The sequence below is a fragment of the Tupaia chinensis genome, unplaced genomic scaffold (assembly GCF_000334495.1).
Source record: "Tupaia chinensis unplaced genomic scaffold, TupChi_1.0 Scaffold000062_1, whole genome shotgun sequence".
NCBI lineage: Eukaryota > Metazoa > Chordata > Mammalia > Scandentia > Tupaiidae > Tupaia > Tupaia belangeri.
Window position 1 is genome coordinate 1018622 of NW_006159520.1, and position 13657 is coordinate 1032278.

General features: G+C 39.1%; 1 protein-coding gene and 1 pseudogene across 1 annotated transcript in view; both read right to left on the reverse strand.

The window, feature by feature from the left end:
- LOC102499947 (spliceosome-associated protein CWC15 homolog pseudogene) overlaps nt 1–1235 on the reverse strand; it is a 5021-nt pseudogene extending 3786 nt beyond the window's left edge.
- Nucleotides 1236–4195: 2960 nt separating this feature from the next.
- The window catches only part of AQR (aquarius intron-binding spliceosomal factor), a 111892-nt gene continuing 102430 nt past the window's right edge, over nt 4196–13657 (reverse strand). The window contains exons 33-35 of the mRNA XM_006141698.3: nt 7197–7371; nt 5110–5223; nt 4196–4604 (exon numbers count right to left, since the gene is read on the reverse strand). Coding sequence (XP_006141760.1) covers nt 4269–4604; nt 5110–5223; nt 7197–7371 — 625 coding nt within the window. The 3' untranslated portion in view covers nt 4196–4268. The remainder of the gene's footprint in view (nt 4605–5109; nt 5224–7196; nt 7372–13657) is intronic.

Below are 13657 nucleotides of genomic sequence, written 5' to 3' on the forward strand. Positions count from 1 at the left end.
ATCTTCCTATGCCACTTAATTAAAACCCACTAAAGAGTACCAGTGGATGGAGAAAAAATAGCCTCACATGTTTTCATTTCCATCCTTGGCTCAGTACAGCTCCAGTTCAATTATTCTTAAACATTTATTAACATGATTGCTTAATAATTACGAAGGCTAACCGCCAAGCATTTTTCACAGGAAGCAAGGCACTGCTTGTCTTTAACTGCTTTTCTGGATCATGCATAAGGGTCAACTCTTTTTTAAAAATCTTTTTTTTTTTAATATCATCTTCATTGAAAAAACATCTCTAAAAATACCATGAGTGATTATAAACTACAAAGAAAATAATGTGTTCAAGGCACACAGCTAAGTAAATGCAGCAATACTGATGGTTTGAGTTGGGCAGTACATAATTCAGAATTCACAGATGTCATCAGCTTCATTATCAGAAACATGATGAGACCTAAGGTCTTCCCTCTGGTTATACCATTTTGCCTGGGTTATAATTTCAGCAGAAACTATCCTCAATGACTGATTCAGGGATCCCCAATTGGCAGACTTGGTTTTTCATAATCCTTAAAAAAGTCAGCTGTGCTGTGTGTTCCCTTCCCGATCATCCTCTGTCTCCTGGATTAGAGGCACGCTAAGTGGCCAAAGGATCAGTCAGCCATACCCTTTAATACACAAAGTGATGGAGAAAAATGGAGAGGAACTGGGGTTTACTGAGCACCTAAGTGCTAGATATTTTCATAAACATTATCCCATGTAACAGACATACAGATAGAAACAAAATGGGTCTTTTTCATTTTATCAGTAAAGAAAACTAGGGGCTGGAGAGCTTATAAAGTTTGTCTAAGGTTGAGCCAAATGCTGATAAACAAATTAGGTAAAACGGGAGTCAGGTATGGGTGTCCAAAGTCTGTTATACAATTTTTACAGATATCGTGCTGTCTCATGATTTAAAAAAAGACAAACATTTTTATAGGAGCACTAATGGCTCATTTGACTGTTTTCTCAGTTTCTAGCAAAACATCTCAACTTTTATCATTACACCAACTTCAAGAGTCCTCATAATGTTTAGATCTCATTTGCCTAAATCAGTGGGGCTATTTATTCTCAACTGCTGATAATAAACTTTTCTAACTCAGCATTCTGTGGGGAAAAAAGTCTAAATACTTGAATTGCTTCATTTCATCCTCATTCTCTTGGCTGTCACATTTATCTTTTTTCTTAAAAATAGATTCCAAAATCATGACGTATTCAAATACGAAAAGCAGGATGGAGATCAGTGGGAACAGAACACTAATCTGAAAGTCACATGGCTAGAGTACCTGCATTTGTAGTAAACCAAGATAAACACAATCTAAATTTATGTGGCACTCATCTGTGCTTGACTGAAAAAAATGAAACACTGCTCCAAGATTACAATCTACTCCATTTCCCACAGTTGCCGCCCTAGCTAAGTTTATCTGATTCCCTTTCCTCATTGTTTTATATAAGGGTAAGGGTGGCCCCATAGCACAGTAGGTGGTAAGTGCTTTGTGGAGAGAGCCAGAACCCACATGTCTGACAACAGTTCAAGCCCTGTTTTCAAGTTCCGGTGGCTTGAAAAACATGCCAGATATTTGTGTGTACACCCAGGATCCTGATGGGAAAGAGGAAATGGAGGAAGAGGGACTGTGGTGTGACCAGGCCCCACTGAGGGGTGCTTTCTTTCTCTGTGGCATGTACACACATGCTTTTTGGTTTTAAAAAATAATCTTCTAAATTCCTTTAAAAATTCATTGATTCCATAGTCAACTGTAACACACTGGCTTTTCCAGTAAATAAATTATTTAAAATCATTCAAACTCCACTGCCATCACCTCTTTTTAAATTCTTTTGTCAAAGGCAAAGGAGTTAACCCAAGGCAAAGGAGTTACCCATCTTTTACCAAAACTTGTTTTTCGGTGATAAAGAGAATCACATAGCAAATAAAAAAGTACCATCACCTGGACAAGAGAGATTGTACAGTGTTTGAAAAACAGTTCACTTAATGGAAAAGTAGCATTAGGGTTACTTATTTTGGTTACAGGTATCATTAATTCGTATCTTCTAAAAGATAAATAACATCACTATTTTCGAGGAAAGATGGTAATACAGTAAAGTATCCGCCCTCTTGATTAAGATGATACCATATAGGGACCAGCAGTTAGCGTAATGGCTATGTCGCTGGACTCCCACGTAGTTGACTGCAGTTTGCGTCCCGGACCTGGTGGCTTAAACTCACGCCGAGTGCGTGTGCGTGCATGCCCAGGATCCCGAAAGGAGAATGGAGAAGGGATTGCAGAGTGGCCATCCCCCCTAGGGGGGGATTTCTCGCCTTTTCTCTGTCTCTCTCTCTCTGTCCGGCGAGCACACGCGCCCTATAGCAAAAACCTCTCCCCCCCCAAAAAAAAAGATGATACCATATATTCACAAGTGAAAATCATTCTGTGAGTGCTACTCCTCATATAGATGCCCATAACACCTGCTTTCAAATTTTTCTATCGGAAATTATGTAACAGACTATCAGGCTTGATCCTTGCTCTGGTAACAAATACGCCTGGGTTTCCTGGGATTGTTTCCTTGTCATTTCACTCATCATCTGTTCATTTTCATTTCTCCCCATCCTAACCCGACATTTACACAAGTGCTTTGAGGCAGTAAGGCACATGCTAAGAGGAGTTTGAATCACAGCCACTATAGGCTGGCAGAGTTGAGCAAACACTACCCAATCCAAAATATAATTGATTTGACTTTCTGGATTTAATCTCCCTATCAATTAATCATTCCCTGAAATGTCAGAATCAGGAGCTCAGTGGTGGTGTGCAGTTACTGCTTATTTCTACAGTTGTTGAACATGGTCAATCCCATAGGTTGTACCAGGGGGGAAGCTCTGGGGAAATGCTTCTCTTAGCTACTCTAGCAGATGATCAAAATGGGGAAGAGAAAACTAGTGGATAATTTCTCCCTCTCACATACACATATCTATTGCTTTTTTTCAGCTCTGTCCACCATGCCCAGGGATGTTATAAGCAGAAGAACCTTGTCAGAAAACATCAGTCACACTCACTGTTAATTCTACCATTATGGCCTCATTCATGTGAGGCCAGTAATCTCAGTATGGTGCTTCTCAAACTGCAAAGTGCATATGAATCACCTGGGGACTTTGTGGAAGTGCAGATTTAGATTTAATAGGTCTGGAGTAGAGTTCAAAGTTGGCATTCCACTGAACTTCAATAGGATGCCAAAGTGGCAGGTTGACCAACCACACTTGATTAGCAAGGTCCTATTACCTCTGCCCTCTCATACTTGGAACATGTTTTGCCTGAAAGCCTCTTGGTGGCTAATTATCTACTAAGAAAACTAAACAGGGCAGAAAACTCAGACCCCCCTGCACTGGGAGAATTCTATCCCCTACCCAGGAGTTCAGTCTGCTGATTCTCATGGCCCCAACTCTGGATCCTGCTTCTTGCCCAGATTGATTCGCCAGATTCATTTACATTAATGTAAAGACATTAATAATTAATGCAGACAGCAAAGAAAGGTGAGAAAAAAAGAAACAGAACTAGAGTATCTGACAATATGAAAGAATAAACCATTTCCTCCCCAATTTTTCCTCCCCAACATTTGCTTAAGGGTATTTATGATTAATTCCAGTGTATTACTATCCTTTTCTTTAGTTTGTCTTATATACTGCATAGAAAATTATTTTAATATAGGCATGACTACAGATACATTCATCTAGTGATCAAAATATCAAAGGCATGGTTACTTACCTTTCTGACTCACAAACACAACTAGAGTTGATCATACACATACAATTTAAAAAGATATATCCAAAAGGGCCAGTCAGTGGTGTAGTGGTTAAGATAGCTAGATCCCATGTGGCCAACTGCATGGTTCGAATCCCAGACCGGGTGGTTTGATAGACATAGCAGATGCATGTGTGGTATCCCCAAAATCCCAAGAGGAGAAGGGACTGCAGCATGGTCTCCCCTCAGGAGGTGCTTCTTCTCTCTCCCTCTGGTGAGCACACATATACGGCACTAAAACATGCACGTACACACACACACACACACACACAGACACACACACAATTATATATATGTATTTTTTCAAGAAACTGGCATCAGTTAGTGAAAATAAAGGGTGAACATTAATTAGTACCATTAAAATGTCAGGACCAACATAAAATACAAAAATCAGCTTTACTGAAGGTATTATCAGTGAAATGTCCTCCATAAAAAAGGGCTACACGTCAGCTACTTGGTCTCTGCTGGGGCAGACGTGGCATCTTGAGGGCTGCTGGCCGAGGCCAGTGCAGTTACGGGCTCTGCCATAGTCGAGGTGATCTCAGACAGAACAGGGACAGCTTCTGGGCTGGAACTAGCTCCTGTCTGATCAAGGGTGGTCCCAATCTGATCAGGGGTGGTCTCAGTCTGAGAGGCTGTGGTTTCTTGCCTAGAGCCGCAATCTGTTAGACTGGGTGTGATGTCAACTTCAGCAGCTGTGGCCTCTTCTTCTGTTTCCATTTCTGTTTCTTGACTTTGAACCTCCTCACTTTCTTCTACCATAGCAGGTGGCAGCTGTAATAAAGTCTAATAAAAAAAGACAGCACCAATATAAATATAAATGAAAAGCATTGGTTTATAAAGCTAAGCTCTCACATTAATATCATTTTCCTAACATACTATTTAAATTCTTTTGAAAAGTTTTTTGCCATAGGGCATGTGCACTCACCAGAGACAGTAAGAGAGAAAGTGAGAAATCACTCGCTGGGGAGATGGCCATGCTGCAATCCCTCCTCCTCCATTCTCTTTCTGAGATTTTGGGCACGCATGCACAATGTGCCTGGCGGGTTTTTCAGGCCACCAAGTCTGAGATTGGAGCCGTGGTCTACCATATGGGAGTTTAGTGCCTTAACCACCACACCACCTGCTGGCCCCAAAAGCCATTACATTTTTAAGCCATAGCAGGGAGGGAATAGCAGGGCACCAGGCTTCTGTCCCATTTACCCAGGCTCCCTTAACCATCAGACCATGGGGCTAGCCCAACTATTCTTTCTACTTTAAGGAAAATAAGAGTCACTTTGAGAAAACTCACCTGATGATAATGATGTGTAGTCTGTATCAAATGCATGTACATATTGTATACAAAGTTTGCCATCTGGGGCATATTCTTAATTATTTGTACTTCATGAGATGGTCTCTCTCCATTCTAAAAAAGGCAAAAAGAAAGTTAAGTATCTAAGTGGAAAATCCCTAGAAGCTAATATTTCAATGCAAGTCCATTTCTCAATCTTAAGAATAAGCACTATTGGGGTTTAGAGGACAGAAGATGCAAGTGTGTGAGTTTAAAAAGGACTTCAGCAAGAAAGGTAATTCCATTTGTAATTCATTCTATTTAATGTTCACAAAATTAGAAATATTTAACATTAAACAGTACTTGAAACTCAGCAGGACGGCAGTACTGCTGGTAAGCAGGTGCTCTTTTGATTAATGGTCACTTTCTGCAATGGTCTCAACCTCTGTGTAGAAAAATTACCATGCTATCATGTCTAAGAATACTGCCTTCGAACGCAGAAAGCTTCTTGTTGGCCTGTTTTCTGGCAGCTTTGCTGGGAGCTGCCTTTGCTGAGATGCACCCAAAACTGTCTCTAAAGCAGAAGATAGGGAGATGCTCTCAGTCCCAGAAGCACCTGACTCCAAGGGTGCTGTCTACAGCACCAGTTTCAAGTTTCCTGTTCAGGGGCACTGCTGGATCTGCCCTCCAGGTTTCTCCAGGCGTGTCCCTGCAGTCCGAGCACAGAAGTACTCAGAGAGCTTAAGTACAGAGACACTCAGGCTCCAGCCCACACCTCTTATTAGGGATCTGACTGTTTAATAGCCAGCCCACAAAATATTGAACTATAAGAAGTGGCAGAGTCAGAGTACTTTATGTGACCCCACCCCATCTTCTCTCTCTACCCTTTTTCTCCTATTCCTCCACGGCGGCAATTCTTTTAATTGGGTCATCAGGAAAGTCATGATACATTTTTACATAGAAAAATACATCGTGACTTTCCTGATGACCTAATAAAAAAGAGAATTAGAAAGTAGTTTTTAAAAAGGCAATTGGGAACCAGCAGTTAGCGTAATGGCTATGTCGCTGGACTCCCACGTAGTCGACCGCAGTTCGTGTCCCGGACCCGGTGGCTTAAAACTCACGCTGGGCGCGTGTGCGTGCGTGCCCAAGATCCCGAGAGGAGAATGGAGGAGAAGGGATTGCAGCGTGACCATCCCCCCTGGGGGGTGATTTCTTGCTTTCTGTCTCTATGTCTCTCTCTGTCTGGCGAGCGCACGCGCCCTACAGTGAAAATCTCTCCAAAAAAAAAAAAAAGGCAATTAACATTATTATAAAACAAACATACAGAACTTAATATTGTTTTTTTAAGAGGCTGGGGGAAGAAGTGGACATTTAAAACAATTTTATTTAAAATCCAATGGGTCTCCAAGGCATTTCATTAAATAAAAAAGTCAAAGCCCAAAAGTCTAATATGTGAGCCTTCATGTTTGAAAAGAAAACAAACAGATATCTGTGCTCATTTGTAAAAAGGTAATATAAGGGTAAGCAAGAAATCAAAGAGAACCAAACAGGGAGAAAGGAGAGGGGATTGACCGGGAGTGGTATTTCTCAAGGTCTGTCTTTTTCTCCAGTGTACAATGTGGTCTCTCCAAAATGTAAATGCCTTAAAACCAAACTATTTATTATTGTGTCATCAAGGGAATAGTTAAACTCTCCTTACAAAGCTGAAAGAGGCGGTCTATAGTACAGTGATAAATAATGTGGACTCTGGAGTCAGACTGTCTGGGTCTTCAAACCTTAGATCCTCTTCCTAACACATGCCAACCTACTTAACTTCTCTGATGCTTAGTTTCCCTATATGTAAAGTAGAATTAATAAGAAAACCTATTATAGCTGAAAGGAGATAGTTAGTGTATATAAAGAGCTAATTAACTGCCTTTTACATGGTAAGCACTCAATAAATGTTATATATTTATAAAGAAAATCTAAGTCAGTTCCTTAGTATAGGAGCTTAGTGGATGAAGCCACCCAGTCATGACGTCCCTAGCTAATGTTGTCACCTGTAATAGAATCCCAATTCCCATTCTAGAAAATGCTCCTCTATAAAATGAAGAAAGAAGGCATACCTTTCTGACGGTTGGGAAAGGTTCTGTTGGAATTATATGCAAATGAAGTGGGCGGGCTGTGAGCTGGCTAAAAGCTGGAGTGAGTTCAAAACAGTTTTGGAAAAGGGATACTCTGGCGAAGATATAAAGTCCAAGTCTGGCTCTAGACATGGCCACCACTAAGCGACGGACATCCCTTTGGGAAACAAACAAAATAATTAAAACATTTCAAGATTAATAACATATTCACACAGCTTTTAAAATATTCTGCTAATAGTCCTGTTGTGGTGTGACAATAGAAAGTTAAGCTTCTTAGGGCCACCTGATGGTGCAGTGTAAAATGCAATGTTCTGTGAGGCAATTCCACATTAGAAGATTCCTGGTTCAAGCAAGGAGGCCTCCCTGAGTATGCTGGGCACAAGCTTGCCCATGATCTGGGACTGGCTGAGGCTGGGGGTGGATTGCAGTATCAGGAACCTGTCTAGGGTGCTCTCTGTTACTCATGTAATAAATAATTTTTTAAAAAAAAAGACATGTAGTTTCATAATGGAAGACTTTATCAAAAAAACTAAGCTTCTTGAAAACTTAATAGAATTAAAGTAAAAGCTAATCAATGTTATATTATTAGTAAGCCGAATGAAAAGTTAATGATGACTAACCTCTTGTTTTTTTTGAGGGGGAAAGAGATCACAAAATAACCAATGTACTGATGAAAAAGATCTACATAGGGGTCAGCAGGTGGCATGATGAGTTAAGGCACTGGATTCTCACATGGCTAACAGTGGTTCAAGTCCCAGATCCCATCACGCCAGGTTCATGTATGCCCAAAAATCCTAAGAGGAAAATGGAGAAGGGATTTCAGTGTGGCCATCCCCCAGGAAGGTGATTTCTAACTTTCCTTTTCTTTGTCTCTTCTGTCAAGTGTACATGCCCTATGGCAAACAAACAAACAAAAAACTAAAAACAAAAAAAACAAAAAAAAAAAGTCTAAGTAACTACTAAATATTAGTATTATTGTATGGCTCAAATATCAGTCACCAATTTACTGTATTAACACCACTGAGACAATCTGAATCAGCCCTTCTTCAGCTTCTTTACCTATGAAACTCCCAGGCTCTATCAGAGTCAAATTTTACTTCTTAGGTAACTTTTTTAAAAAAAGAATTATTTAATAATTTTATTTATTCATTCATTTATTTTTAATTTGACCAGAGAGAAGGAGAGGCAGAGAGAAAGTAAGAAAGTAAGCCAACAGGTCTGGGACTTGAACCGTGGTTGGCCATGTGGAGTGTCTGGCACCTTAACCACCATGCCACCTGCTGGTCGCAGTAAACTTCTTTTTTTTTAGAGACATCTTTACTATAGGGCATATGTGCTGGCCGGAGAAAAAGAGAGAGACACAGAAACAGAGAGTGAGAAATCACCCCCTGGGGGAATGGCCATGCCAAAGTCCCTTCTCCTCCATTCTCCTTTAAGGATTTTGGGCATGCACACAATATGTGCCCAGCATAAGGTTTCAGACACCAGGTCTAGGACATGAACTGCAGTTGACTACGTGGAAGTCTAGCAACATAATCATTATACCATCTGCTGATCCCCTTCTTAGGTAACTCTTACCACACTGTCTCACATTTATCTATAATAAGTATAATAAGTATTAACTTACCAAGTATTAAGTATAGTATTTCACATATGGAAATATAGTATGAGGATATGATAATATCGTAACATAATAATACTAAGTGTTATTCATGTATTTCCTTCAGTATTCGGGCTCAATGCCTGGCCCATAATGTTCACTGAAACAGTAATGAAACGATTATATTGCACGGTCCACTTATCCACAGCCAGCACTCTGACAGAGCCTCTACAAGGAAGCAACAAAGGAAAGTTGCAGCTCCACTATTTCATACTGAACAGGGTGCAAGCATTTCTATTGGTTATGCTGTCTAAATCACTTGGGGACAAGAAAAATGAATTCTGGAAAAGGGATGAGACATGTACCCAAACAGCTTCTAAATAGCTCTCTAGAGCTGTCCTAAAATGGCATCTAAACTATTTTTCTAAAGCTGTCCTAGAACAGGTCCCTGGAACTGAAGCTGATGGTCTGGATCCTAGCCAATCACCCAATTAATCCACTATGGATGAAAAATAAGTGAGAATAAAAGAAATATTTGTGGACACCTGAAAAACAGTCTGTTTCTTTTTCCTTTTTTTTTTTTTTTTTTGTCTTTTAGAGGTTTTTGCCTTAGGACGCATATGCTGACCAGAGGGAGACAGAAACAGTAAGCAGGAAAATAAAAAAAATCACTCCCAGGGAGGATGGCCACACCACAATCCTTTTCTCCCCCATTCTCCTCATAGTTTCTTGGGCATACATGAAGACGCACCAGGTGTGATTTTTCAAGTCACCAAGTCTGGGATTTGAACCACAAGTTGACATGTGGGAGTATAGTGACATAACTGTGACCCCATCTGTTGGTACCTCTAACAGTTTCAAGACTAAATACAGATCTACCATATGGCCCACTCTAGGTCCACACCAAAGAGAAAGGAAACGAATGCTCACATAAAATCTTGTATGTGAGTGTTCCCACAGAATTAATCATAAAAGTCACAAAGTAGAAACCACTCAAAGTTCGTGAATGGATAAATAAAATGTGAAATAGATACACAATGGAATGTTATTCAGCAATAAAAAGGAATGGAATACTGACACATTCTACCGCATCAATGAACCTTGAACACCTTAGGTTAAGTGAAAGCCAGTCATAAAAGACCACAAACTATAGGATTCCATTTGCATTAAGTGTCTAGAATGGGCAAATCTACAGAAATGGAAAGTAGAAAGTAGTCACCAATGGCTTAGAGAAGAAGAAAGAGTTACTGTTAATAAGTACAAAGTTTTGGGCCAGCAGTGGCATAGTGGTTAAGGTGCTGTACTCCCATGTGGCTAATCACGGTTCAAGTCCTGGACACAGTGGCTTCAAATTCACACCAGGTGTATATGTATACGTGGCCAAAATCCTGAGAGGAGAATGGAGGAGAAGGGATTGTGGCATGGCCTGGGGGGTGATTTTTTGCTTTCTGTCCCTCTGTCTCTCAGGTGAGCGCACATGCCCTATAGCAAAAATTTCTTGAGAAAAAAATAAGTACAGAGTTTCTTACTAGGGTTATGAGAATGCTCTAAAGTTGACTGTGGAGATTGACTCATGAAAGAAGTAAATTAAAAAGAAGTCAATTGGTGATCTTCAAAAAAATTTTTTTAACAAACCTGTTTTAATATTGTGTTGCTTATAAAAATTGTCTAAGCAAAAAATACATTAGTTGAAATGTTTATAGTTGCCAAAATTTCCTTTTGAAATTACTTAACTGTGAATATACTAAAAGCCATTGAATTGTATATTTAAAATAGTTGAAATATATGACATGTGAATGAAATCTTGATGAAGTGTTACTAAAAATAATAAAAATATATCAAGAAGTAGGTTGAAATATATCAAGAAGTAGGTTGTGTCTAGAAACGCAAATATTTTCCTATTCAGTCTGGCCATTGTAGCACAGAAGGTAGGGTGCTGCTGCTGATACAAGAATCTGAGTTCAATTCTTGGGTCGACCTGAACATGTGACATATACTATGAGCATGTCCATGTTCCTAGGCTGGCTTGGGGAAGGAAGGCTAAGGGTGCAGTGATTTGTCAGAGGTCCCTGTATTTCTCTCTTATATAAGAAATAAATAAAACAAACAGTAAAAAGTTGTTTTCCCTACTTATTATAAAAAGAAGGATATAAAAGATTAGTTCTACACACCAAAAAGTTACATGAAAAGTTTGAGAGGATTCTATTGGGTTGTTGGGCAGGTCATGATCCATTTTTGCATAGAAAACACTTCATGACTTTTCTGACAACCTAATAGTTAAGATACCTAGACTAACAATCTACTTGAGTAATTGGAATCACAAATAATAGTTACACTGATACAATCCCTCTAAGCTCTACCACCACTACCACCCTCTGATGAAGTAGTAATTTTGTTTTTTAATTTGGTAGAGAGCACTTGCACTTGCCAGAGAGAGATGGAGGCAGAAACAGGAAAAGTGAGAAAGCACTCCCTCTAGGGGGATGGTCATGCCACAGTCCCTTCTCTATTTCTCCTTTCAGGATTCTGAATATACGCACACATATGCCTGGCGTGTGTTTCAGTCCACTGGGTTTGGAATTCAAACCCCACAGTTGACCACGGGATCTAGTTGCCTTAATCACCACACCACTACCTGTTCTGAAGCTGGACTTTCAAAAGGAAATTTCGGCAACTATAAATATTTCAATTAATGTATTTTTTGCTTAGACAATTTTTATAAGCAACACAATATTGAAACAGGTTTGTTAAAAAAAATTTTTTAAGAGCACCAATTGACTTCTTTTTAATTTACTTCTTTCATGAGAAAGAGAGGGAGGTACCCTGGACAGAGTCTCACCACACCATGATCCCCCTGCAAACTTTCAGTCAGCCAGGACCACAGGCACACTCAAGGGTATGTCCAGCATGTTCAGACTGACCCAGGGAGGATTTTCTCTATGGCTCCAGTATCATGCAGCACCTTACCATGTGCATCATCACAGCTGGGCTGGGCTCATTTTTAACCCTTCATGTATGAGAATTTTATCACCACAATCTTACCTTTTTTATTATTTTTAAGTTTCCAGAAAAATGAGGAAAAAAACAACATAGAACTAAATTCAGTGGAATTTGAACAAAAGACAGTACAGAGTAAGAAAAACAGCAGAAAAGGAAGCAGTATTCATATATTAAGACTATAAATTTTTGAGAGATTTTAATTATGTAAACCATAATGATGGACCATTCAGAGAGCACTACAAATCTCAATGAGAAAAAGGGACTTCTTTTTAGAAAAGTTAAAGTCTCCAAATAAATGCTTGTTACTTAAATAAGTAAAAATAAACTATTTTAGAATATTACTGTCCTAAAACAATTTCTTAAAACATTATTTCTTTGCTTACTCACACATAATACTTATCAGTCTAACAAAATCTGACCAGTATGTGAAACTCCAAATAGATCTTGACTAACAATATTATATCTATCAAAATAAAATATTAAAAAAGAACGCTCCTTATAGTTTTGCTACTTAGTCATATGAGATAAAGTTCATAAAAAAATAAACTGCGGGGCCGGCAGGTGGCGTGGTGGTTAAGGTGCTGGAATTCCCACATGACTGACCATGGTTTGAGTCCAGGACCTGGTAGCTTGCTTTCTCACTTTCCCTCTCTTTCTCTCTCTCTGTCTTTGGCAAAATTCATGTGAAAAATAATAACAATAATAAATAAATAAATAATTCTTTTAAAAAAAATAAACTGCTTTGAAATAAGAAGGTACTATTCTCATAAATTGCTAGCATATAAATACATCACAATAAAAGATAAAAATAGATGATTGTTTGTTTTGACAATTCTTAATCCTGAAGAATAAATGGCCTCTTTATCCTCTAACACTGAAGCTGAAAGACTGTGGTGAGGAAAAATCAGAAAAATCAAACCATATGCGATGAAAATAAAAATGTCTTTGGAAACATTTTAACCATCTTTCCTCTTAATTTCTTTTTTTTTTTTTTTGAGAGATTTTTGCTATGGGCATATGTGCCCGCCAGAGAGACAGAAAGCAAGAAATCACCGCTACCCCTGCCCCCCTGCCCCGGGGGACAGCCACACCACAATTCCCTCTGCTCCATTCTCTTGGGATTTAGGGCATGCATGCACATGTGCCCAAAGTGAATTTTAAGACATCTGGCCCAGGACTCCAATCATGGTTGACTACATGGGAGTTTAGCAATGTAACCATTTCGCCATTGGGACCAGCAGTTGGCGTAATGGCTATGGCTATGTTGCTGAACTCCCACATAGCCGACTGCGGTTCAAGTTCTGGACCCGGTGGCTTAAACTCACTCCAGGCGTGTCTGCATGTGTGCCCAAGATCCAGAGAGGAGAATGGAGGAGAAGAGATTGTGGCATGGCCACGTCCCACCGGGGGATGATTTCTTGCTTTCTATCTCTGTCTTTCTGGCGAGTGTACAGGCCCTAAACAAAAACCTCTCAAAATAAAAAAACAAAACAAAACAAAACAAAAACAAAAAACATTTCGCCATCTGCTGATCCTACCTCTTAATTTCTAATATTAAGTTTATAATGGGTATAGCTATATTAAGATTTTATGATAAAATGCTATCTATGAATGTTACTAAAGAATAAAAATGTTAAAGTTACTAAAATAATGAGTTTTTTTAAAAGTTCAGTAACAAAAGCAATGGTTAACATTACAAGAAATATGATGTTACATTCCAACAAAAAGCACCAAAAGTTGCCATAATTAATAATTATAACTTAACCTTTGAAATACCTAGAATTACTTAGCTACTGGAATTAAAAATTGAAGTACACAGGAAAGTTCAATATATTGTATGAGA